This window comes from Pan paniscus, chromosome 23 (genome assembly GCF_029289425.2).
Source record: "Pan paniscus chromosome 23, NHGRI_mPanPan1-v2.0_pri, whole genome shotgun sequence".
Lineage (NCBI taxonomy): Eukaryota > Metazoa > Chordata > Mammalia > Primates > Hominidae > Pan > Pan paniscus.
In genome coordinates this window covers 60,682,220-60,707,962 of record NC_085927.1, presented here as the reverse complement: position 1 = coordinate 60,707,962, position 25,743 = coordinate 60,682,220, and the positions used below count along the sequence as shown (strand labels likewise).

Below are 25,743 nucleotides of genomic sequence, written 5' to 3'. Positions count from 1 at the left end.
TGGCCACTGGGAAAAAATATTCAAAGAAAGAAAGAATGTGAACAGAACTTACGACCATGATGATTCAATGTTTTACCACAATGCTTTCTAAAACAGAAGAGTGTAAAAGGATATTCAAAGTCAATTTCCTCAGCGAGGCTTTGCAGAAAATGAGGAAACTAGAGAAACAAAAATGGCAGGACATTCTACGGGTGATTTTAAATGTTGCTATGTTTTATGGGAAAAAAATACTTTACCTTTTAAAGAATCACAAAGAATTATTGGAAACCCAAACTCTGGAATGTTTGCAAATTTAGTTGAGCTTCTATGTAATTATGTCTATATAGGTAGCCACGAAGTTGATGATTTTTTAAAAATCTGTGCCTTATTTGTGTAATAAAAGACACAATGAATAATTAATGCTCATAGGAAAACCTTATGAAGGGAAAATAAATCTTGGGGACCCAAAATCACTAAGCTAAAGGGAAAAGTCAAGCTGGGAACTGCTTAGGGCAAACCCATCTCCCATTCTATCCAAAGTCACCCATCTGCTCACCGAGATAAATGCATATCTGATTGCCTCATTTGGAGAGGGTAATCAGCAATGCAAAAGAATGAAACCATTTGTCTCTTACCTACCTATGACCTGGAAGCCCCCTGTCTGGGCTTCTCACCTTTCTGGACTGAACCAATGTACATCTTACACATATTGATTGATGTCTCGTGTCTCCCTAAACTGTATAAAACCAAGGTGTGCCCCGACCACCTTGGGCCCATGTTGTCAGGACCTCCTGAGGAGGCATCACAGGCGCACATCCTCAAGATTGGCAAAATAAACTTTCTAAAAAATCTGAGAGCTGTCTCAGATTTTCAGGGTTCACACATGTAATGTAGGATGTCAATGTTTATAAAACAGACATTATTGTATCTACTATTAGAAATATGCTGCCAATTAACCTTAGACTTTCTCAACAAAATAAAAAATGTTGATGAGGTACAAATAATATATCTAAGCTTAAATAGTGTTACAAGTTTTAATATGCCTACTTTTCAATTTTTCAATACTATTTTTACTAATTTAACACTGTAAGTGAATAACTAAAACATGAATAAGTGTTTACAAGGGGTGCACATGTTTCCTCCAGCCTCTGCCTATCCCCAGCTTTCATCCCAACTGTCTTGATGGTGGCTCTAAGCATTTCTCCTTTCTCTATGCCAAGATCTCTCCCAGAAACAAACCCAAATCTTACTATATGTTATGGCACGCTATGATGATGAGCAGTGATGAGTAGCCGAAGCCTCAAGGAAGGGATGCTTTTGTAAAACAAGACTTGTAGAATATAACGTGTGAAAGTAAAGCCCATGGCAGAGCTCCCTCCTCAGCACACAGGGAGCAGACAGGAAGCTTTTGCCTCACCTTCCTCAATGGCCTGCAGCCACGTCTCCCAGGTCAGTCTTAAGGACAACGAAACTCTGGTCTTCACCGTGGACATGCCACACTACCAGGTGCTCCAAAGCCATGGTGACCCATCCTCGGGTGGGTCCTGAGAACAAAGCTCTGGTTCTAATCCTAACCCTAACCCTGTCCCAAGACTTTGAGCCTGAACCTAAATCCTGATCCCTACCCTGGTCCTTAATTCTGACCCTTACTTTGACCCTGACTTTGATCTTGACCCTGACCGTGACCCCACCTCTAACCGTACTTCCGGCCCTGAGTGTGACCCAGATCCTAATCCTATGCCTAACCCTATTATTATCTTTACAATCTATCTCTACTCTTACCCTCTAGTGCTAAATAGCTGTACCCAAAGGCACTTTTAAATTTAACTTCTTTTCTTGAATTCTCTATGGACATCCTAAAGGAGATGTCAATATGTATTTTGCATTCCCTCTGAGTGGTATGGCTTCAGATATGAAGTTCTAATACTTTGCAAGACATAAAAAGTTTGGAGGGTAACAGCACTGGGTTGTTAGGGATGTATGTTGGCATTCATGATAGTCATTGGTGCTGTTCTCCAAATATTTTCAGTTCATTTTTTATGAATGCATTCTGACTGTTCCATCCCACCTACTTAAATTTTCCCATGGCCACATGACTTTTTTTTTTTTTTTTTTTTTTTTTTTTGCCAATGGAGGTGAGAAGAAATAACATGTGGCTTTTTCAGGAGAAATCTCCAAGAAACAGCGTTCTATTCCGCATGCTTTTTTCTCTTTTCTATAGCAATGGGGATCTTATTGACGGTCCCTCCTTCCTTCTGGATTCCTGTGTTAGGATGACACAGCACAGAGCTACCTCTCACCTGACCAGTCATGAGATGTAAATAAATGAGGAAGAAGATTTTTGAGCCACTGAAATTTGGAGGTTGTTTGTCACCACAGTTTAAGCTAGCCCCCACTGACTGATGCACGGCTGAAGAATGAGTCCGAACTGGATCTGGACAAGACATGTGAAGAGCACTCCAGGCTGAGTAAAATTCAAGTGTTGTCTCAAAGATAACAGTGAGCATGATGTGTTATTGGGGTGGGTGTGGGATAAATAAGGTATATCAGGTGAGAATAATAAGAAACTCAACTTCAAAAGACGGTGCTGATTTGCACTGTGGAGAGATTCAAATGCCCTGCTCAGCATTTGAGATTGTGATGGATGAACAAACTAATTAAAAGCCCAAAATGAAAGCTGGGGATAAATATCTGAAGGTGTCTAATATCCCAATTTTTCATCCTAGAATGGGCAGAGTCCTTGACCCCATTCTAGGGAGACTTCCAAAAGAAAAAAGACCTGCATTTCTTCAACAACCCACACTGAGAGACTCCTGGACTTTTGTGACCTGTGGCTAACACTCCTCACCTTTCATTCTGTCATCAGTGTTTTGGGGAAGCACCTTTAACTCTCTGTGATTTACAGGTTATTAAGTGGCCCTTACAATTCCCTCCAGAGATGGAAAAGACATGACGATGGTGTCTGAGCTCACAGCAGCAAGCAGGCGTGTGTGCTCAGCAGCCAAATGGCTCATCTGCTAGGAGCTTGCTAAATACGATGTTCTACAACATTGCTTAACACAAGGGGAGATGCTCCTGACTCAGAGTATTTAATTGCTCACCTACTTCTTTTTCTGCCCTCTTGGGCTTCTGAAATGAAAAGAACCCTGGGGTGATACAGTGAGTCAAAGGGGTGCCAGCCGCATCACAGCATAATAGATTCCTAAAAAATCCCTGGCCTAAGATGACAGCCTTGGCTGGATAAGTTTGAATGTGCTGATAGTGGACATGGTAGAATGAAGGTGGTTGAAATGTTCATATTAAAGAACTTCCACCCAGATTGCAAGAAAAGAGAGAGGAATGGAGATGGCAGCACGAGCCCCTACAATAAAAGCAGATGTTTTGAGATCAGTTATATTTCTTCTGACAAAAATTAAAGACAGAAACCAAAGTTTAGCCTGAGGCTACAATTAATTGGGCAATAAGCCAGAGGCACATATGGCATAGACAGATTTAAACATTTCTCCCTTATATTAATACAAATACTAAAATTACAAATACATTGATTCCAAATAAAACAAATATTTTAAAAATTTAATGAATAAACACTGGGGTCTACAGTAGTATTTGAAGGAGATCTCACAAACAGGTTTGGTTTTTGAAGATTAGAACTGGTGGTCTAGAGAATTCATTTCATTCCAGAGAAAGAAAGAGAGGAATTTCTTGGGTTCCTTCAGGAATGCGTCTAGCTTTGCCTCATCTTTGTTTGAACTATGGATACGGCAGAAGAAAACATGAGGATTTCACAGATTTAAGGTGCAAAAAGTCACTGGGTTCTCTAAGAAGTCTGGGATTCTTCTGCTGGAAAAATAAGTTTGTTGAGAAAAAATGAGTTGGAGGAGGCTGTTATTGAAGTGAAGCAGAATTGTTTTTACTAATCTGCTTATTACCCACTCTGTAGTGTGGAAACAAATTATTCATGCACAAGGTCCTCTTACTGTTCCTAGAATGCAGTGGAAAGAGAACAGATTAGTTTTCCTCCCTCAGAACACAACCCCTAGAAACATCCTACCTCAGATGAGATATTGCCTAATTATTTTCAAAAGACAGTGAAACATCATGGATGTAAATGTTTGCTGCAAAATAAATACGTGCTAGAAACAGAAGCATCTGGGTCACAGCTATATTAGAGCTACCTGTGTTCCCCTGTCACTGACATTAAAACAAAAATGTCCAATACGATCCTTCACAGTGTGGGAGAGGGGAAGTTGAAGGATGGAAAGGCCAGGCATAAAAGGATTTCAGAATTTCCGTCCATAAGAAAGTGGCTTTGTGCACTGTCTGTTACTGCGTGCAAGGTGAAATTTGAAGAATGAAAACGTGCAGTAACAAGGGCTCCTTTGTCCAACTCACCTCTCCAGATACCAAGTTTCAGACATGTTGCATTTTAATTGAAAGGTTGATATAATTTTTTTTAAAGAACACTTGCGGTGTTTGAAGTGACAAAGGCTGCTGTGACGAAAAAGCAGGGAAAGGGAATTTTTTTTAAAAAAAGCAAACAACAACAACAAAAACCCCACAGAAAGGCAAACAACAAACAAACAAAAAACAGAGGAAGAAGTCAAACACCCTGGGCTGTGACTACTTCCAGGAAGGGGCTACAAGAGGCAGTTGGAAATTCTATTTGCTTTGCAACTGTGGGTTTTCTGGCCTGCTTCCTTTCTAAAGTATATTACTCTGCTTTTGGTTCATGAAGTTATCCGTTTCTGTTTTCTGGAACAGCTATGTATTTTCTTTATCTATCATCTATCTATCTGTTTACCATCTATCTTTTCTACCTTTCGCTATCAAGAGCTTGGGTCAAGCAGGATAGAATTCCAGTGTATGTTCACTCTACCATTTAAAACAAGAGCTCTTGTAGGCATTCTCCATCACATCATAAACCTGAGCTTTCTAAAACAGAGTGTGGCAAACTACCATGCATGGACCATGTCTGACACAGTCTGCGTTTGTAAGTAAAGTTGTAATGGGACACAGCCAATACATGTGTTACATAATGTCTCTGGCTACTTTCATGGTATAATGGAAGAGCTGAGTCATTGAGAGAGAGACCATATGGCTTGGAAAACTTGAAATATTTAACATTTAGCCCCTTGCAGAAAATATTTGCTGACTCTTGTTTTAAAAGATCTCTGTTTAGAATGCTACCTATTGCCTTCTGGATAGAATCACAACTCTTGACCACAATCGACACAGCTTCAGCCCTGCTTCTATATCCAGCCTCATCTATTTCTGCTCCTCCTCCTTATTTTCCTTCTGGACATGCTGATGGATTGTCAGCTTCCCAGATGTGCGAGAATCTCTCCTCCCTTCCCAACATTCTCACAATCTCCCTCTGCCTCTCAAGAACTTCCTGTCCCATCTCTCATGACAAAACCTTTCTTCATTCTTTAAGATGCAGCCCCTTTGCTCTTTCCTTAAGGATGTCTGTCTGGCTCTATTTTGCGTGACATGCTCCTTCTGCATCTCCCAGAGCCAGCCGGTGTGTGTCAGCTACAACATTTCTTTGCATCTCTGTGTCATATATCACCAAATCTGCCTAAGCTTGCATGAGTCACTGCATGACAACTTCAGACTCCACCAGCATTGTCCCCACTAACCACAAGGCTTAGACATTCGTCCAGTATGCTCAGGGTTGTGGGTTGGTAGCAGTAACCAGCTGGTGACCATCATTTCTTACATCAGAATCAAATCTGTAGATCTCTGCCAGTCATAAGTATTTGGAGTTTAAAATTAGCATAAAGATTTTCCATTAAAATAAGAACAAATGGCTTGAGTAGGCTTTTGGAACATAGGATGTTTCCACTGGTTCATGTCTGTGTTCAGTATTCCCACATGAATCTAAACACGACTCTGCTCTTAGTAGCTGTGTGACCCTGGGACAGTCACTCAGTCTCCCTCAGCTAAATTTTGTTGTGTGAGTAATGAGGAGAGAGTTGTGATTTGTATTTAGTGAATAATAACAAACAAAAGGCATTTAGCTTTCTGGAACCTGGTATGTAGTAGAACCTCATGAAAATACTAGCTCTGTTGATAAAACCAGACTGAAAGAAGCTTTCAAAGTCAACAACAGTATGAGGCAGTGAAGGACGTAGAGGAGAAGCTGCTGCTGCAGCCTGTAGCTCCTGGAAGCCCGTTTTGTCCATGATTTAGCAGGAACGCATTACCTTTCCATGAGGACACTGCCCACAGAAACCAAGGCCATGCTTCGAAGACAAACATGCCTTAATAGCCTTTACATTATGTAATAGTGTAATACAAATAATAATTTATTATTAGTAATAATGTGAAATTATTTACAGTACCATAACCCTAACCATAACCCCAATCCTAACCCTAACCCTAACCCCTAACCCCTAACCCCAACCCCTAAACCCTAACCCTAAACCCTAACCCTAACCCCTAACCCTAACCCCTGACCTTGACCCTAACCCTAACCCCTAACCATGACTCTGACCCTGACCCTAACCCTGACCCTACCCTAACCCTAACCCCTAACCCTCACCCCTCACCCTCACCATCACCCTAACCCAACCCTAACCCAACGACTGTAAGCCGTTTACAGGAAACTCAAGCCAAAACACTACTTGTTTCCAACGTTTTGTTTGCAGAGGATTTACAATTTACACTCCAAAACAAGACAGCCACAGAGCATACTACTTCTCTGAAGTCGCTCTGAGGGCCTCCGCATCAGTCCTAGAATTGGAAGATTGGTGGACAAGAACTGGGATGTTGATGGGGCACTGAATATTTGCTGGACACCAACCTCCTGTTACCTAACCTTACAGAGGGCCCAGATCTCACCTGCCCAAATCAGACATTTTAACACACACAGCTCTCAACAGCAGGACTTACAGACACAAAACTCTGAGGTAAAGGATTGTCTCAACTCCTTGGTGTCTCAACGAACTAAAACACTGCCTAGCGCAGGTGCACCGTCAACCTTATTCACTAAATACACCTCTGTATATATTCTTCATCTTTGATTGTGGAAATGATATAATCAACATAAAAATGTTTTATAGATTGGACTAAAGACCTTTGAGGTCTCTTCACAGGATCCTATCTGGCGGGCCCCCAAATCTGCCAACACAGAGGTCATCCGTAAACACGTGCAGGACAGAGGCCAGACAAAACCATCTCTCTCAGCTTCAAAGTGGCCTGGCAGTCACATGTGGGGTCTGGCCTGTATGAGGAAGTCAGGCTTTCGGCTCCAGGCACCCTACTGCACCGCAAAACCAAGTTCTGCCTAACAAACAAAAAACAGCCTGCTCACTCTCCCTAATATCCCAGGTGGTAACCTAAGAGCATTATCTGCTAGACACCCCTCCTCCTCCACCCTCCATGTCCAAGCTATCACCAAGGTCCTAGCAATCTTACCTCCTAAATGTCTCCCAAACCCACTTCTCTCCCTTCACTGTCCAGGCCACCAGCATGACTTCTGCATGTGTGTAGCAGCCTCCGCGCAGGACGTAAAGATGCAAATCTAGTCGTAGGCTCTCTGAAAGGAAAATTTTGGGGACCCAAAATTACTAAGCTAAAGGAAAAGTCAAGCTGGGAACTGCTCAGGGCAAACCTGCCTCCCTTTCTATTCCAAGTCACCTATCTCCTCACTAAGATACGTGCATATCTGATTCCCTGCTTTGGAGAGGCTAATCAGAAACTCAAAACAATGCAACCTTTGTCTCTCACCTACCTGTGACCTTGGAAGCCCCCTCCCTGCTTCCAGTTGTCCCCAACTTTCTGGATGGAAGCAACGTACTTCTTACATATATTGATTAATGTCTCATGTCTCCCTAAAACCAAGCTGTGCCCTGACCACCTTGGGCACATGTCGTCAAGACCTCCTGAGGCTGTGTCACGGGTGCACGTCTTTCTAAATTACCTGAAACCATCTCAGATACGGTTCACAGATCTCTTTCCCAAACCCTCCCAGGAGCCCCTCGTGGACGCCCAGGTCCTGCGTGCTGTTGTGGCCCAGGCTCACCTGGAGCAACTCGACTCTTCCTTACAGCCTCGTGAACCTTTCAGTTCCTAAAGCTGTCTAGCCTGTGAAAGGAAAATGAATCTGGGGGCCCCAAAATCACTAAGCTAAAGGGAAAAAAGCTGGGAACTGCTTAGGGCAAACCTGCCTCCCCTTCTATTCAAAGTCACCCCTCTGCTCACTGAGATAGGTTAATATGTGATAGCCTCCTTTGCGGAGGCTATTCAGAAACCCAAAAGAATACAACAGTTTGTCTCTCACCTACCTGTGACCTGGAAGCCCCCTCCCTGCTTCGAGTTGTCCCGCCTTTCCCGAGGGAACCAACATTCATCTTACATATATTGATGTCTCCTGTCTCCCTAACATGTATAAAAGCAAGCTGTGTCCCGACCACCTTTGGCACATGTCAAGACCTCCTGAGGCTGTGTCACGGGCGTGCGTCCTCAACCTTGGCAAAATAAACTTTCTAAATTGACTGAGACCGTCTCACATATTCGAGGTTCACAAGCCCATGCATGGGGACGTCCCCTGGGGTAGCGCCCCTCCTCCACTGAGCTCACTCGCTTCCTCCTTGTGTGTTTTCTTCAGAAGAAATTTCACAGCTACTTGGTCCACACCTGTCTGCCCCACAGGACCCTCTCTTGTCCACAGGCACATGGGCGGCGTACCTGCTGGGCTGTGTGGAGAGGACCGGGTTCCTCTCCTGATTCCTGCTCAGTTAATAACGAATGTCGACAAGTCGAGAAAATTGCTCAAATTTACCCCATCAAAGAATTAAAAACTGGTGAAAGCTTGACCTGCGCCCCCCACCCCTGACGTGCTCACCGCTCCACTCCCTCTAGGCGGGCGGCACCGGCTGAAGCCTCAGTACCACACCCACAGCCAGGAGCCCCAGTCCCGCACTCGGCCGCATGCGCACTCCCTGCGGCCCTCCCGCCAGGCGCCGCGCTGGGCAGCCAGCGCCCCGGCGGGGTCCTTCAGGCCTTCGGCCGGGCAGCCTCCCTCGGGGTCCTTGTGCGGTTGCGTAGCAGCTGCGAGGACGCGGGCCGAGCCGGAAGTGGAGTGCGCTGCGGCGCGAGCTGGGCCGGCGGGCGTGGTTCGGCAGCGCGCAGAGTCCAGACGGGCGGCAGGGCCCGAGGGGCCGACCCGCAGCGTCCCTGGTCTCTCCAGCCCTCACTCGGAACCGCACGTGAGGGCAAATCCGCCCCGGTGGCTGGCTTAGCACGCGGGGACAGCCCCTCCGAGGCCTCCCTAGCGGTGTGGGCGAGAGGGCGTCCGGGTCGGGGGAAGCACGGAAAGGTGGCTTCGTGAGGCTGTTGTGGGGGACGGGACGGGCAGCCTGGCGATGCCTGGACATGGTTGGTGGCCAAAAACATTTATCGAAAGATAGCTTACCCACTTAGATGGCGAGGACACCGACAAGCAAGTCTTCGCCCGTAAGCGGTGGCTCACGCCTATAGTCCAGGGATGCCGAGGAGGGAGGATCGCTTGAGTCCAGGAGTTGGAGGCTGCAGTGAGCCGTGATCGCGCCACTGCACTCCAGCCTGGGCGACAGAGTGAGACCCTATCTCTAAACAAAAGAAAGAACGTCTTCAAGCATGGAGCCATGAAGCTGGATTTGGCTTTCTGTCGCTCTCTCTACAGGGTACAGGTGAAAGGGGGCAGACCCCTCATCATGCTTTCCAGGCATCTGCCACTTCCCAGGAATTGTCTCCCTGGATAAACAAGGCGAAGTCCCTGGCTGTGCAGAAGCAGTAGCTGTGTGGTGGCACAGTCAGGAAAACTCGGGGGCCCAGTTGGTATTTTCTACCCCTGACCCGTGTGCATACTTCTGTCATAGCTCTCACCACAGTAGACTCTGCTATTATTGTGTCTTCCATCCTCTGAACCCTGTGCAAGGTCCGCTCATGGTGAATGCCCAGTAAGGCTCACCTATTGCTGCTATCTCATCATCATATCATTTCTATGTGCCCCCCCTAGCTAAGAATCTGGACTGTGGTTACATTCTCAGGAATGTTTGCAAAGTCATATTTAGGTGTGAGGAGAGTAAAACAGAGCTAGACATAATGTTGCACACAGCCTTTGGCACTGGATGCCTGGTGAATGTCTTGTGCAAATGGGTAACGTGAGGAGCAGCATTTGGGGTGCGCAGGACTTAACTATTTGTGTATAACATATTATTGATGCCTGTGTGTCATATTCTGCTACTCCAAGTCTAGTAGTCAATTGCATACCATATCTCAGTCTGGCACTGAGGGAAGCAGTCTGGATGGAGGTACAGCTGGAGACTTGGTTGAGGGGACTTATCTCTGACAACAGCCTCTTGTTGATCTTCCCAGACAGTGACAATACCCTCCCCTCCCTTGGGCTGGACCCCTCTCTACAGCTAGGAGCCAATGGCAGAAGACAAAACCAAACCGAGTGAGTTGGACCAAGGGAAGTATGATGCTGATGACAACGTGAAGATCATCTGCCTGGGAGACAGCGCAGTGGGCAAATCCAAGTATGTTGGGAGATTAGGGAATAAATACCAGCCCCAGAGAGGGTCCGGGTCATTTAAAAAGTCCTCCAGAGGCAGAGGAGCATGGCTTCTTGGGGCTGGTGAAGGAGCAGTCTTGGCTGGAGCGCAGATGTTCATGGGGGAACGAGAGGAATCACGTGAGCCATTGTGTGTGTCGGGTGGAGGGGGCAGGTCATAAGGACTGAGGAATTTGAATGTTTCCTCTGAGCCCTGAGAGAACGTGTGGAGCAACTGAGGACATTGTATGTGGTTTGTGGGCTGAGGGATGGCAAGGGTGGGGAGTGGGAATGGAAAGACAAAAGTGACTATGCCACCGTGACAGATTGGGTAAAGGTGGTAAAGATGCTTTCTTGGAGGGACTCTCTGAAATAGAGAAAACTGGGTAGAACTGACGATTGACTATAATCATTGTGAAGACTGGCTCCTTCTTGTAATGAATTTCGGTGCCTACATGCCACCCGGAGAGGTGAAGGGAGGCTCTGCCGTGCTGCCAGCTTGTCTCCATGAGACGTCCTAGTTCTCACGCCTAGGACTGCTGAGGGCACATGTCCATTTCTGCCTTCATAGCATGACAGTACACTTGCCCCTGCCCAGAGAAGTGGTTACGTTTATCTCCCAAGTACTCCAGGCCCACCTTGGTTTCTACCTTCATTTTTATAATCAAGTCCTTTGACTCAGGTAGCTGTGAATAATTCTCTGGGGGCTTTGCTGGTTTTTAGGCCATCTCCATGAATTTGAATTCTCTGTCTCTCTCTCTCTCTCTCTTCCCCACCACACAATCACACACTGCAGCTCTGGTTTAGTTTTTTTTTTTTTTTTTTTTTTTGAGACGGAGTCTCGCTCTGTCCCCCAGGCTGGAGTGCAGTGACGTGATCTCGGCTCACTGCAAGCTCCGCCTCCCGGGTTCACGCCATTCTCCTGCCACAGCCTTGCGAGTAGCTAGGACTACAGGCGCCTGCCACCACACCCAGCTAATTTTATTTTTGTATTTTTAGTAGAGACGGGGCTTCACCTTGTTAGCCAGGATGGTCTTGATCTCCAGACCTTGTGATCCGCCCACCTCAGCCTCCGAAAGTGCTGGGATTACAGGCATGAGCCACTGCACCCGGCCTCTGGTTTAGTATTTTATAGTTACTTTGACCATCCTCAACAGCACGCCTGTACAATAAAAGTGAGGGTAGGTGTTGTAGTTTGGGAAGGTTACCCAATAAATAACACCCCCTTTATCCCCACTCAAGTTTAAAAACAACAAAGAATAGAAATGGCAGGCAGGTGTAGAGCAAATTGCCACTTTAATAAGAAACAGAACTTTTGGAGAATGTATCTTGGTATACCCAGCTCCCAAGTTCAATGCTAGTCTCTTTATATGCCTCATTTCAAACAGTAACAAAAAATAAGAATCCAAGTAGTTAACTTGACGTCAAAGATTACCATAACATTGGCCTCCACAGACACAACAATTAGAAAACAAGCCAGTCTTCATCCACTAGCAGTATCTCAGGCAAAAGGTTGTCCCAGATACAAAGACCATGATGGAAACAGTGCATCTGAGGGAAGGTGAGTGCATGAGAACACTGTGGTTCAGTTTTGATTGGACTCAAGAATTACTGCCAATTTTCAGTGTCTCTAACCTATGAATCTAAACTCAGTTGGGCTAAAACACCCATTAAGAGGTTAACACATCCAGGCTGTGGTGAGCTATGATTGCGCCACTGCACTCTAGCCTAGTGACAGAGCAAGACCCTGTCTCAAAAAAAAAAAAAAGTTAACACTTGTGTTCATCATATCTGAAGGGTGTCCGTTGTACACGGCCTCATTTCTAGATAGCAATGTTGTGGCAGTGCGGCCTTCTTGCAGAGTTCAGAAATTTACAACAGTAGCAGCCCCAGTCACCAGGCTTTCTTTAAGGTGCCTTTTTTTTTTTTTTCTCATGCAGCATGTTCATGCTTCTTGATTCCACTCAGGGCTCTGTTGGTGGGCTCTGATGACAGCTCCCCTACCCCCTGTGAACAGGTGTCCTCACACCTGGGCACTGCCTCCTGTGGAAGGCTTTTCCTTTGTTCCTGCACATGCCACCTTCCTGAGCTGCCATTACAGGCGTGAGCCACTGCACCCGACCAGATTTCTTTTGACCCCAGGTGATCATACTGCTTAATAACAAGACATGGTTTTTTGTTTTTTGTTTTTTGTTTTTTTGAGACAGAGTCTTGCTCTGTCACCCAGGCTGGAGTACAGTGGGGCAATCTCGGCTCACTGCAACCTCTGCCTCCCAGGTTCAAGCAATTCTCATGCCTCAGCCTCCTGAGTAGCTGGGATTACAGGCATGCGCCACCATGCCTAGCTAATTTTTTTGTATTTTTAGCAGAGGTTTTGCCATGTTGGGCAGGTTGGTCTGGAATTCCTAACCTCAAGTGATCTGTCTGCCTTGGCCTCCCAAAGTGCTGGGATTACAGGTGTGAGCCACCGCACCCGGCCAACAAGACATGGCTTTCTGATTCCATCTTTAAGAGTAGTTAGGTCCAGATGTGTTGTCTTTTTTCTTTGATAGCTGTCTAACTTGGCCTTTAGGGTCTTCCATTCCCGTTAATGATTGCCTATCATCGCTGTGCAAAGAGGGCAAAGGCATACCCCCCCACACCCAAAACTAAGGCCACATGGTGTGAGTACAGACTAGGGTGATGGGGGAAACTTACAAGCAGAAAAGTCACACCATGTGACTCCCTGGGTCCCAAGTTCTCATTATCCTGAGGGAGTTGTGCTTAGGCCACCAGTGACCAGTGCCTACTCTAAATATTTTTGGGAAGAGAAGACAGGGAACATCTGTGTATGTGACAGTGACAGAGGCAGCTTCCTAGAGCCTCCGGAGGTAGGCCTGCTCTGTTTTTGAGCTCAGGCCTGCCGAGCTGGTTCTCTGCTAAGCTGCAGAATGTTGGGAAGGAATGAGTCTCTGGGGCTTCTTTTTCTCTCCTTCATCCTGTCTTCCGGAGGCAACTTTTCCTTAAGAAAATCCCTCTGTGCCTGTGTTTTTATTCTTTCACTGCTTCTGCTTTGATGAGGCAAGTTTATGGATCTCTCCTCTTCCTCCTGCACTTTCTGAGCATGTGCCCTCTCAAGACAGGGTTCTGAGCTTGAGTCTTTTTCATTTACCATCTTAACCTCTGGCTGCGGTAATTTCTTTGTGTAATTTTCTACGTGATCTAAGAAGATGATGTGTTTTCTTTATAGTAAGGGTGCTGTTTCTTTATAGTTATAAATAAAATCTATCCTCCTTTTACAATTCAAGCTGCAGTTTAAATATCAGAAGTATAAAATCATGGTTAGAGTGTATTACACTGACAGACAGGCAAGCAGTGACCCTTCAAAACGTGAGGGAAAAAAGGTTGCAATGTCAAGAGAGTGGTCAGGGAAGGCCTAGTTGTAAAGGTAACATTGGGTCAAAGACTTGAAAAAAGCAAGGAGTAAGCCTTGCAGATATCTGGCAGGAGCATTTCAACAACAAAAGAAGGAAATGGCCAGTGGCTAGAACAGAGGGAGAGAAAAGAAATGGGAGAGTTTGAACTGAAAGAAATGGGGAACTACTGGATGGTTTTGCAGAGAGGAGTGACCAAGTCTGCCTAATTTTTTCACAGGATAACTGACCACATTCAGAATAGATGGTCCTCTCAATAGCCAATAGATCAAGCAGATTCTCCTGTCTCAGCCTCCTGAGTAGCTGGGATTACAGGCGTGTGTCACCACACCTGGCTAATTTTTTGTATCTTTAGTGGAGACAAGGGCTTCACCATGTTGGCCAGGCTGCTCTCGGCCTCCCAAAGTGCTGGGATTACAGGCGTGAGCCACCGCGCCCGACCAGGAAATGGCTTTTGAACGGAAGGCGCAGCTTTGGCCCGGCCTCTGTTTCCCTTTGCATAACACAAGGGTAATTGTATGTGCAGAACTGTGCTCTGGTGGAAATAACAGATTTGAGAGCTTCACATGGGCTGGTGTGTGTACTCATAGTGACATGAGCTGTTTTGTTATGACGGGTTGGTAATGCTGATACCCAGCTTCCAGACTTGACCCGGAAGCTGTGTGGCTGTGGAGTGAAAGGGGGAAGGGAAGCCACAGGTGGCTTCCAGGTTGTCAGCCTTAGGGTGAAAAAGTTTGGGACAAGGGAGAGATGGAGACGCCATCTGACCACCTTGCCTGTTCTGCTTACAGACTCATGGAGAGATTTCTCATGGATGGCTTGTATCCTTCAAGGTTTGAAGTACCCCTTGTTCCTGTGGGTCTTCCCACGCTCATGTATCAGTGTCCCACTGCCCACCCCTTTGTACCAGCAGCCCAGGAAGGAGGATTGGGTAAGTGAATGCACAGGTTTTGTTCTGCACTTGTTTCTTGCTGATTGACCCACATGGCATTGCACAATCAGTGCTGTATATTTTGGACGTTACTCATATTTGGATTGTTTTATATTAAGAGGGCAGTAGAATGGCAAAAAGCAAATGGTTTGGATCTAATGCCTGGATTCAAACCCCACCTCCTCCTCCTCAGTAGCTTCTGATACTGGCCAAGTCATTTAACCTCTAACCTCAAAGCTTGGGCCCCCTACTGTTGAAAAAAATCTCTGATATGAATGAACTTTGTAAAATAGGAGCTGCCAGCCCCACCTTTCTCCCATGAATTGTTATATTGCATAGGTTTGGAGTGAGTTCCTCCCCGCAACTGGGAGATTTTTAAACAGCTTCCCAAGTGGATCCACTGAGAACCACAGGTGAGAGGAGCCCCTGGAGCCTGCTGCTGCCTGTCCTAGGCTCGGCACCCCAAGGCTCAGTTGCCTTAAGATCTGAGTATGTGTTACTCCACCTTGTACCACGTGCTCCTGCACACCCAGCCCACCTGCGTCATTTGGCTCTGCTTTTTACACTGTCCGGCTTCTTGCAGCCTCAGAAGGTGTTAATCCCCAGAGTTTAACCCTTTTTCTCAGGGTTTCACACATAGGCAGACTCCAAATTGACTGACAGCTTGTCAACTGTATGTCTTGTGGGAGCTTTTGTCCCTGGAATGGTCATGTTGCTACCTAGGGTTAGGGTTTCCTTTCTAGCCTGCGAAAGCTCCATCCATGATTGAGTTGGGGTATCCACATTTGCGTTTTCCAACTGCATGATGCCTTTTATGACACTTGTCTGTAAAATCCTGTTCTATGTTTTACCTCAGACTTCGATGGCCAGGACACACTCCCATCTTCTCCCACCCCTCACCCTTCCATGGAGCTTGTACCAGTGGTATGTGAAGCTGATCCTCTGTCTGCAACATTCATTTGATTTAAAATCTCAATAACTCCAAAGAGAAGAGGAGGGAGAGGATCCATTTCATCAAATCAAACACCCCTGCTCCCCACTCCTTCCTTACCTCCCCTTTTATTGATTTTGGTCCTTAACCTGAGTGCAGTCAGCCACAGCAGCTGTCCACGTACGCCCTGACCCTGTACAAGCACACAGCCACGGTAGATGGCAAGACCATCCTTGTGGGTAAGTGGCACAGGGCCAAGACATGCTGACCCTCAGGAAAGAGGAAATGGGAGACGAGGGGAGGTGAGGGAAGGTTCATAAGGAGAGAGTCCACAGGGAGAAAATGAGACCCCAGGCAGGGACAAGGGGTGCTAGAGAGAACCCAGAGAGCCAGGAGCCAGGAGGCCATGGAGGGTGGAAGGAGGCATGCAGGGGCCAAGTCCCAGCCCTCTGACCTGGCGTCCAGGCCAGCACCTGTGCAGGACAGGGTTCAGGAAAGGAGAAGTCAGGGGGCTGTACCCACCTCAGGGAAGAAGAACATAAGAGGCCTTCGATGAGGCAGTAGTTTTCCTAGCTTCAGGGGTTCTTACTCAGCCAGTTTGAAAAAATAAATGTGGTCAGAACATTATCTCCCACATCGGGCTGCGACCTTCCATCGGGTCATAATCTTCTCCTTGGCCGGGCACACAGCCTGCCTGACTCTGTCTACCGTCTGTGGTCAGCGCACGTGAGAAGTTGGAATAGTTTAGAACTTAGAGGACCCTGCGTGTCAAGTGGGAAACGGGGAACTGTCTTCTCCCTCCTTGGGCTTCCAGTGTGTTGTCCTTCCTCCTGGCCACTGACCCACTGTCTTCCCATACACACAGGTGAACACACACCTCTCACATCACACTCAGGTACACTGTGTCTTGAAGACACACGTGTGGGGCTGTATGGTCTCTGTTTCTCCCTGTGCTCCCCATGTACACTCACACATGTGCTGTGGTTTGTGCCACATGTGTGTTGTATCTTAGTGACTTGCACAGAAATGCACCAGGCATGTGGGTCTGTCTGTGTTCACACTGCAGACTTTTGGGACACGGCAGGCCAGGAGCGGTTCCAGAGTATGCATGCCTCCTACTACCACAAGGCCCACGCCTGCATCATGGTACGAGACGGTGGGGAGGTGGACAAAGGCACTGGGCAAGTCTGGCCTGAGGGGTGAGGGGCCTAGCAGCCCTGGGCCCTTGTAACCAAGTCTGGGTGTTGTGGGAGGGGGGCTTAGGGTCACCCGGGGATGTTTCAAACCACACCTGCTCCCCAGAGCTTCTTAGTGAGAAGGTGCCAGGTGAGCTCTCTGTAGGCGGGGATGGGTGGAGAAAAGGTGGAACAGCAAGCTCAGGGCTTCAACATCAGGTGTAGCATCCAAGAGGCAAACATATGCCTGAAACAGGGCCACAGTCCCTCTGATGGACCTAACCTGTCAGACAAGCTCCCAAGGCCTCCCTCCACTGTTGCCTGCTGCTTTTCCCTAGGGGGCACATGCTGGGACTGAGTAGACGCTGCAGGTCCCAGAGAACCTTCTCTCTCAGGCCAGCCCCTTGCCTCCCCCCGAGCCTCCCATTTTGTTGCCTAGGACGCAATCCTCACAGTTCCACCCTGGTGACCAGGGTGTGGTGAAGCAGTCACTCCAAGAGAAAAATGCAGCTGAGGAAAGGGCTAAGAAAAGAAAAAGGAGCTCTGTAAACCTGTGTCCTATAGAAGTTCCTACCCATGAATTCCCTGGCTTGGTTCTCAGGCCACCACTTTTAAATGCTGAAAAGGAGCATGTTTTTCTTTTGGGTCACTTAAAAAACATTTTCATGGCTGGGCACGGTGGCTCATGCCTGTAATCCCAGCACTTTGGGAGGCCAAGATGGGTGGATCACCTGAGGTCAGCAGTTTGAGACCAGCCTGGCCAACATGGTGAAATCCCGTCTCTACTAAAAATACAAAAAATTAGCTGGGCGTGGTGGCGGGTGCCTGTAATCCCAGCTACTTGGGAGGCTGAGGCAGGAGAATCACTTGAACCTGGGAGGCAGAGGTTGCAGTGAGCCGAGATCACACCACTGCACTCCAGCCTGGGCAACAAGAGCAAAACTCCATCTAAAAAAAACCCACATTTTCATGAATATCGGCCATCAACAATGCAGAAAGTAATAGACTAGTCTTCTGAATTATTAACCCTAGCAATTGTCACCAAGTGAAAACCTCGGTCACTAGAACTTCTTGGAATAGCATTCAAGGTCTTGCTTTAACACAAAACCCCAAAACTTGGCGGTACAAAACAACCATTTTCTGATGGATCAGGAATCCATGTCTGAAGTCTCAGCTAAGAAGACTCCAAGGCTGGGTTCCAGGCTGGAACTGCCTGGGGCATCTCCCCACACACACACTGGTACTTGGCTGGACCACCAGCAGGTTCTACTCCCCGTGTTTCTTCGCAGTTTGTCAGTTGGGCTGATTTGGGTTTGCTCACAGAGTATCAGCCAAGATCCCAAGATCAAGTATCCAAAGAGAACCTGGTGGGACTTACATTTCCTTTTATGGCCTAGCCCTGGAATATGTGGCATCTCTCTGTCCATAGTCACAGAGGGAAGAAACAGATGGCATCTCTCAGTGGGGAACCAGAATCACATGGTTAAAAGAATACATGGGATGGACAGGTTGCCACCATTGTTGGCATACATTAATAAAGTCTGCCATGGCACCCCATAGCATTTAGACACCCACCTTTCTAGCCCTACCTCCCACTTAGTGATTGTCTGTAAATATGCACGGCCTTACCTTGGCACTGAGAGAGATGCATGGCTGAGTAGGTGTCATCTCATCTGTAAGAAGCAATAGCAGAGGGGATGCAGAAGGAGCTGCTCTGTTCTGCTCATTGTCACCTGCTCCTCTGCACACCTTCCTTCATGCTCTTCCCTCAGCCTCTCCCCAGCTCACACCCCTTTATTTGAAACTCTGCTCATTTTTGAGGCCCTGCTTCAATGCCACCACCTCCATGCAGCCTCCTCTGATGTTTGTCATTAGCTTAGCTCTTTCGTGTGTGCTCCTGCACCACTGATCCCTTCCACAACATGGACTGTCTGTGATGCACGTGTGCAGGATGCTGGGAGTGCCCAGGTGGAAAGACACACGTGCTGCCCCCAGGAACTGACTGGCTGGTAGGCACAGTACAGATACCAGTGGTGAGGACAGTGAGGATTCTTCCCTTCTGACCCTTTGCAGATGGTAAAGGAAGGAACTCGTCACCTAATTCCCCCGACTGCCCGTTAAGAACAAAATCCCTTGAAAAATTCCAAAAGCTTTAACTCTGATAACTGTTAAGGTACTAAACAAGAGGATGATGGGCAAGGGCAAGGCAAATGGGGGCAGTGTAGTGCAGAAGTCTGACCCTCAAGAGCAGAGGAGCTTGGTCCTAGCCAGTTTGGTTTCAGGCCTACAGTGGCATTTGGTATTTTGAGCTCACCTCTCTTTTTCTCTTGGAGTGACTGCTTCCTGCATCTGCTGCATCTCCGTGGGCTCCCCTCAGACCCTCTTCTGAAGGCCTGGGGTGTCTCTCCTGCCACCATGCCTGTGTCTGCAGGTGCCTGACACCAGCCCCAGTCTGCTGCACGGGCCCTGGCGAGTAGAAAGCACTTGCCTTCTGACCACACGGGGAGCTGAGGGTCAGAGACGGAACCAGGGCTCGATCCTCCACCTTGAAGCCTTGAGATGGGGATGCTCCTCATTCTAGCCAGCTCCTCCTCAGCTCTCAAAACAAGGAACGGATGCTCAGGAAACCAGACCTGGACAAAAGGCATCTGAGCCTGGTGTGAGGCAGATTCCAGAAGTTTAGTTACAGACATCCTTTATAAGGAGTCTTCATCGGGAATTCAAGACAACCTGGTGATTCATTGAAATTTGCCTGTGAAAGAGAATCCACATAGACTTCCTGCCACCTCTTGAGATGTGACAGTTGCTGACCCTCCCGCCACCACACAGGGCGAGCCCCTAGCCCTGAGCTTGAACCATGTTGCTTGCACAAATAGCTGGGTGATTTAGAAGTGAGGTCAGCTGTGCCAGCAGTTACAGGGTGGTGGTTGTCTGTAACTTTAATCCACTGACTGTTGTACTAGGGCAGTTTGGGCTAGACACTTTGGAGGAGCTCCTGTGAAGGGCATGAAGGCTCACTGTAGCAGCAGCTCAGTTGTCTTTCAGAGTTCTGCCCTTAGAGCTGGTTTGCAGTGCTCATCCTTCTTGCTGATATTTTAAAATAGGTAGAAACAGGCTGGGCGCGGTGACTCATGCCTTTAATCCCAGTACTTTGGGAGGCCTAGGCGGGCAGATCACCTGAGGTCAGGAGTTCGAGACCAGCCTGACCAACATGTTGAAACCCCGTCTCTACTAGAAATACAAAAATTAGCCAGGCGTGGTGGCGCGCACCTGTAATCCAGCTACTCGGGAGGCTGAGACAGGAGAATCGTTTGAACCCAGGAGGTGGAGGTTGCAGTGGCAGTGAGCCAAGATACCGCCACTGCACTCTAGCCTGGGCAACAGAGCAAGACTCCATCTCAAAATAAATAAATAAATAAATAAAAATAAAATAGGTAAAAACAAATTATAAAGTAATACAATTATGAACTGCAAATAATAAAACATAAAAATTACTTTAAAAAAATTTAAAGAGGCCGGGCACAGTGGCTTATGCCTGTAATCCCAGAAATTTGGGAGGCCGAGGCAGGAGGATCACTTGAGCCCGGGAGTTCAAGACCAGCCTGGTTAATATAATGAGAGCTTATCTCTACAAAAAATAAACAAAATTAGCCAGGCATGGTGGCATGTGCCTGTAGTTCCAGCTACTCAGGAGACTGAGGTAGGAGGATCACCGGAGCCCAGGGGGTGGAGGAGCAGTAAGCCAAGATTCTGCCACTGCACTCCAGCCTGGCTGACAGAGTAAGACCCTATCTCAAAAAACAAAAAGCAGAAAGAACAAAGAAGTAAACAAAAGCTTAAAAGTAAATCAGCCAGGTGCAGTAGCTCATGCCTGTAATCCCAGTACTTTGGGAGGCCTAGGCAGGCAGATCACTGCAGGTCAAGAGTTTGAGACCAGCCTGGCCAACATGATGAAACCCTGTCTCTACTAAAACTACAAAAATTAGCCAGGCATGGTGGTGCGCACCTGTAATCCCAGCTACTCCGGAGGCTGAGACAAGAGAATCGCTTGAACCTAGGAAGTGGAGGTTGCAGTGGCAGTGAGCCAAGATAGCGCCACTGCACTCCAGCCTGGGCAACAGAGCAAGACTCCATATATGGAGATCCCTTGAGATCAAGAGTTCGAGACCAGCCTGGCCAACATGGCAAAACCCTGTCTCTACTAAAAATATAAAAATTAGCCAGGCATGGTGGCACACACCTGTAGTCCCAGCTACTGAGGAGGCCGAGACAAGAGAATCACTTGAACACAGAAGGCAAAGGTTGCAGTGAGCTGAGATTATGCCACCACACTCCAGCCTGGGTAACAGAGTGAGACTCCGTCTAAAAAAAAAAAAAATCAGGGGCAGTTGTGATGGCTAACACCTGTAACCCCAGCACCTTTAGAGGCCCAGGTGGGAGGATCCCTTGAGGCCGAGAGTTTGAGATGAGCCTGGGTAACATAGGGAGAGCCTGCCTCTACAAAAAAAATAATAATAAAAAAAATAAAAATTAATGCGTGCGTGCTACTTGGGAGGCTGAGGTAGGAGGATTCCTTGAGCCCAGGAGTTTTGAGGTTACAGTGAGCTGTGATTGAGCCACTGCATTCTAGCCTGGGTGACAGTGAAACCCTGTCTCTAAAAAGTAAATAAATACATAAAAGTAAATAGTAACTAAAGTAAAACTCTAGAAACATTTACGGTTACTACAGAGGAACTTTAAAACAGTTTAAGCAATAAATAAAAGAGGACTAAAAAACACAAAAGTTTTTACAATTTCTAACAGACTGTATCAATTGGCAAATTGATTCCATTTATGATTGTTAAAATAGGTGAATAAGATTAGATGACAAGACAACAAAAAAGGAATACGTTATTTATTTGTTTATTTCAGACAGAGTTTTGCTCTTGTTGCCCAGGCTGGAGTGCAATGGCATGATCTGGGCTCGCTGCAACCTCTGTCTCCCTAGTTCAAGCAATTCTCCTGCCTCAGCCTCCCAAGTAGCTGAGATTACAGGCATGCGCCACCACGCCCAGCTAATTTTTTGCATTTTTAGTAGAGACGGAATTTCACCATGTTGGCCAGGCTGGTCTCAAACTCCTGACCTCAGGTGATTGACCCGCTTCAACCTCCCAAAGTGCTGGGATTACAGGTGTGAGCCACTGCACTGGGCCAAGAATAAGATTTTTAAAAACATTTTCGCATCTGGAGGCTCCAGGGGGCTTCCCTGAGAAACGGCAGCCTCTGCGGTCAGAGAGGCTGCAATTCAGAGCGTTCCCACAAACAGCACCATGTGCTCATGCTTACCTGCTTGGGTGTGTGAGTCACCTGGAGATGGGGTGCAGAAACATTGACATACCTGAGCTATCTTTCTTCCTCTGCCCTTTGCAGGTGTTTGATGTACAGAGGAAAGTCACCTATAGGAACCTGAGCACCTGGTATACAGAGCTTCGGGAGTTCAGGCCAGAGATCCCATGCATCGTGGTGGCCAATAAAATTGATGGTGGGGCCATCCCTGCACCTGGGTGTTAGCAATTCACTGGGGACCTGCCCTCATACATTTCCTCCTCCATTCCCCGGGCAGGCAACCTTCAGTGATTGGTCCTCCCTCCCACGATAAGATACAACCCTTGGTTGCTTGCATTCTTCCCACCTTATAAAGAAGCCAGCTAAGCTGACCTGCCCTCTTTCCAAGACACAGATCCCTATTAACTGAGCTCTTTCTAGGACATGTTTCCCAATCATCCCTGCCTATCCCGCTTTCTGGAATGAAGGCCTCCAGTGGCCCCCCCTCCAAACCTTCTTCCCTTCCCTTGACAGACAGACCAATGTCCTACCTTCTCTCTACAGCAGACATAAACGTGACCCAAAAAAGTTTCAATTTTGCCAAGAAGTTCTCCCTGCCCCTGTATTTCGTCTCGGCTGCTGATGGTACCAATGTTGTGAAGGTGTGGTTGACTGCAGAGGTAGCTAGCAAGGTCAGGGCGCTAGGTGGTAAAGGGAAGCTGTGAAGAGAAGGGCTTACTGCAGGTGTGATGGAGAGAACCGGGACAGTGCATGGGCATGGGTGGCAGGGAGGGGAGGAGCTGATGGGCCTGGACTTGATGAGGCAGAAGTCCATTGACCATACATAGGTCAGGGGGACGGGGAGAGGCAAATGGAGGGGTAAGGTTGCTGATTTTAGGAATGGAGTATTGTATAGTCTCACAGTGGGGCCAGTGGGGTGGACTGGGCAGAGTCCAAGGCACTCTCATCCACCATCTCTACCTCACCCCCAGCTCTTCAATGATGCAATTCGATTAGCTGTGTCTTACAAACAGAACTCCCAGGACTTCATGGATGAGATTTTTCAGGAGCTCGAGGTAGGTCAGGTCCACATTTCGGGTGGGATGGAAGAAATGGCTCCTCTTCAGGGAGAGGGACTACAACCCAGTGGAGTGGCTCTTGCCTACGTTTGCCCCACTAAATGTATCAGAGCTGCGGTTGAGCAAATGCAGGGCCAGGCCTCACCTGCGACCTTGTTCACAGAACTTCAACTTGGAGCAGGAAGAGGAGGACGTGCCAGACCAGGAACAGAGCAGCAGCATCGAGACCCCATCAGAGGAGGCGGCCTCTCCCCACAGCTGAGGGGCTGGGGCTAGGGGTGGGTGGAGCCCTTTTAAAATACCCTTCCCTTCAACAACTCTCCAGCTCTGAATGGAGAAACTCTCTAGGCCATCCCCTCTTCTACCTCCTGCAACCCACCCATCCTATTAGCCTCCCACATTCAAGGCCCGTGATACAGGGATGAGGTCAGCACCAGCAAACTCTGGCCTGGTAGAAGAATTCCCCACCAGATCTCCTTGAAGCAGAATTAGGGATCAGCATCATTAACACCTTCCCCACCCCCTCCCCCCAGGCAGACAGTGAAGAGAATCAGAAAACATGATTATGTGTCACTTTAATACAGGAAATGTAGGTGTTTTTTGGTGTTTTTGTTTTTGTTTTTGTTTCCTTTCCAAAGCTCACCTCGGGGACAATTCCCTGTGCTTCTGCTGAGGTAATGATTACCCGCCCCCCCACCCACAGCTGAGTCTGTGAGGCCCCATCCTTTCCCTACGTTTTCTCCCATCTTTTTTCCTCTTCAGTCTCCCAGTCATCTGGTTTGTTTGTTTCTTTGTTCGTTCTGAGACGGAGTCTCGCTCTGTCACCAGGCTGGAGTGCAGTGGCGCAGTCTCGGCTCGCTGCAACCTCTGACTCCCTGGTTCAAACGATTCTCCTGCCTCAGCCTCCCGAGTGGCTGGCATCACCACGCCCAGCTAATTTTTGTATTTTTAGTAGAGACGGGGTTTCACCATGTTGCCCAGGATGGTCTCGATCTCCTCACCTCGTGATCCGCCCGCCTCGGCCTCCCAAAGTGCTGGGATTACAGGCATGAGCCACCGCGCCCGGCCCCAATCATCTGTTTTTAAACAATCGTTTTTGAGCAGATAGCTATTCATTCCAGATTTCTGTGTACCCACTCTGTTTCAGGAGCTCTTCTAGGTAAAGCTGAGATCACAGGAACAGCAGGTGACAGGCCTAGCTATAGTTAGGAATACACAAGCGGTAAAATCGAGTCCTTACAGCCATACCACAAGGTACATCCATTTGGACTACAAGAAGAGCTTCCTTTAAAGTTCCTATTTCAGCATAAGGAGGCTGTCCTTCTTTTTGAGGAATAGTTTGGACCTTGTGCCTCCTGTGGGAGGCTGAGGACTGCAAGAGGAGAGCTAGCAGATATGCCTGTTCACCCCTCTCTGGTACTTGTGGCTTGCTAGTATGTTTTTATGATAATCTCGGGCATTGTTTGCATTGTGTTTATTAATCGGGTTTTGTTTTTATTGTTTCCTTTTTTACAGTAAAGGCTGAATTACATAAACATTGAGTAAATGTATGTGCTTTGTGGCTCTGAAGTGTGTACTGAGCAAAAAGACAAAAGAATCTGCAAATCATCACCCTTATCAATGAGGGGTAGCTGCCTTGACCTGTTGCAGGGTAGCCCATGTTTACTCTCAATTCACTATATTGGAGGCCATTTCAGTGGAATTTAGTGTTTTCAAAAGAATTCAATTACCTATTAATTTGGGAGCTCAAGAACAAGCACATTTCCCCTTGAAATCAGCAATACTTAGATGTTCAACGTAAGATGTTTGACCTGACCAGGGGTTCCCAGGAACGTATACCCTGATGAGGTAGAACTTAAAAAAATGTAGTTACTGTAAATAACTACTAAGTACTTAAAAAAAATACAACAGCCTTACTGAGATAGAATTTGCAGACTATAAAGTTCACCATCGTGTTGGTTTTATGGGCCTATTCTGTATCAGGTTCCTTAGAAGCTGACCCTGAGAAGGCTGTGGTTCAAATGACTTAATTAGGGTCATTCTCAGAAGAGTGAGGGGGGCAGGAGAGAAGAAGCTCAGCAAGGTTGTGGTCTCAGCTGGAGGCCGGCTTCACCACCCCACCCCGTCCCAGGGAAGCTCTGGAGGGCAAATTGCCCTCCAGAGTTAGTCCTACCTCAAGACCAGGGGCCTTTTGTGCCCTTCAGCCAAGGGTGTGAGGTGGAAGGGGGCCTTCTGTTTCAGTAAGGTCAGTTCTCTGGGGAAAAGGGCAACTGTGCGCTTCCAACTCAAAGCAATTGGAGGATGAATGTTTAGGCAGGGTGCCAGCAACATCCACAAGCCACCCATGTGTACATTGCTCAGATCCACCTGCTTCTTAAAGTTCATTCCATC

At 47.4% G+C, this 25,743-nt stretch overlaps 1 protein-coding gene, 1 long non-coding RNA gene and 1 pseudogene across 26 annotated transcripts; 1 reads left to right on the top strand and 2 right to left on the bottom strand.

Moving 5' to 3' along the window:
* LOC129395185 (large ribosomal subunit protein uL23-like) overlaps positions 1 to 25,743 on the bottom strand; it is a 45,401-nt pseudogene that overhangs the window by 8,556 nt on the left and 11,102 nt on the right.
* On the bottom strand, positions 3,525 to 8,658 carry LOC100976139 (uncharacterized). Of its 2 annotated transcripts, XR_008955200.1 has the most exons (4): positions 8,268 to 8,658; positions 7,399 to 7,519; positions 3,909 to 3,961; positions 3,525 to 3,819 (listed from the first exon to the last, which is right to left on the bottom strand). It is a non-coding gene; the product is annotated as an uncharacterized LOC100976139 (long non-coding RNA). The 2 variants fall into 2 exon arrangements; XR_008955199.2 differs by lacking the exon at positions 3,909 to 3,961 and having other exon boundaries at positions 8,268 to 8,657.
* RABL2B (RAB, member of RAS oncogene family like 2B) lies at positions 8,935 to 24,887 on the top strand. 24 transcript variants are annotated; one of them, XM_034949206.3, is made up of 9 exons: positions 8,935 to 9,191; positions 10,342 to 10,505; positions 14,724 to 14,753; positions 15,954 to 16,033; positions 16,861 to 16,940; positions 22,379 to 22,490; positions 22,838 to 22,935; positions 23,266 to 23,349; positions 23,516 to 24,887. In XM_034949206.3, exons 2-9 carry the CDS (start codon positions 10,399 to 10,401, stop codon positions 23,612 to 23,614), a joined length of 690 nt encoding a protein of 229 aa, XP_034805097.1. In that variant the 5' UTR covers positions 8,935 to 9,191; positions 10,342 to 10,398; the 3' UTR covers positions 23,615 to 24,887. The 24 variants fall into 24 exon arrangements, with proteins under 24 accessions (XP_034805097.1, XP_034805100.1, XP_054962022.1 ...); XM_034949209.3 differs by having other exon boundaries at positions 8,950 to 9,191; positions 10,346 to 10,505; positions 22,841 to 22,935; XM_055106047.2 differs by having other exon boundaries at positions 8,950 to 9,191; positions 10,346 to 10,505; positions 22,841 to 22,953.

Excerpts from the sequence above, each read along its gene's own strand:
- RABL2B (XM_034949195.3), top strand. The coding sequence starts at position 10,399 with ATGGCAGAAGACAAAACCAAACCGAGTGAGTTGGACCAAGGGAAGTAT. Across the intron at positions 16,034-16,860 it reads TGGCAAGACCATCCTTGTGG|ACTTTTGGGACACGGCAGGC; the intron begins GTAAGTGGCACA and ends TTCACACTGCAG. Across the intron at positions 16,941-22,378 it reads AGGCCCACGCCTGCATCATG|GTGTTTGATGTACAGAGGAA; the intron begins GTACGAGACGGT and ends TGCCCTTTGCAG.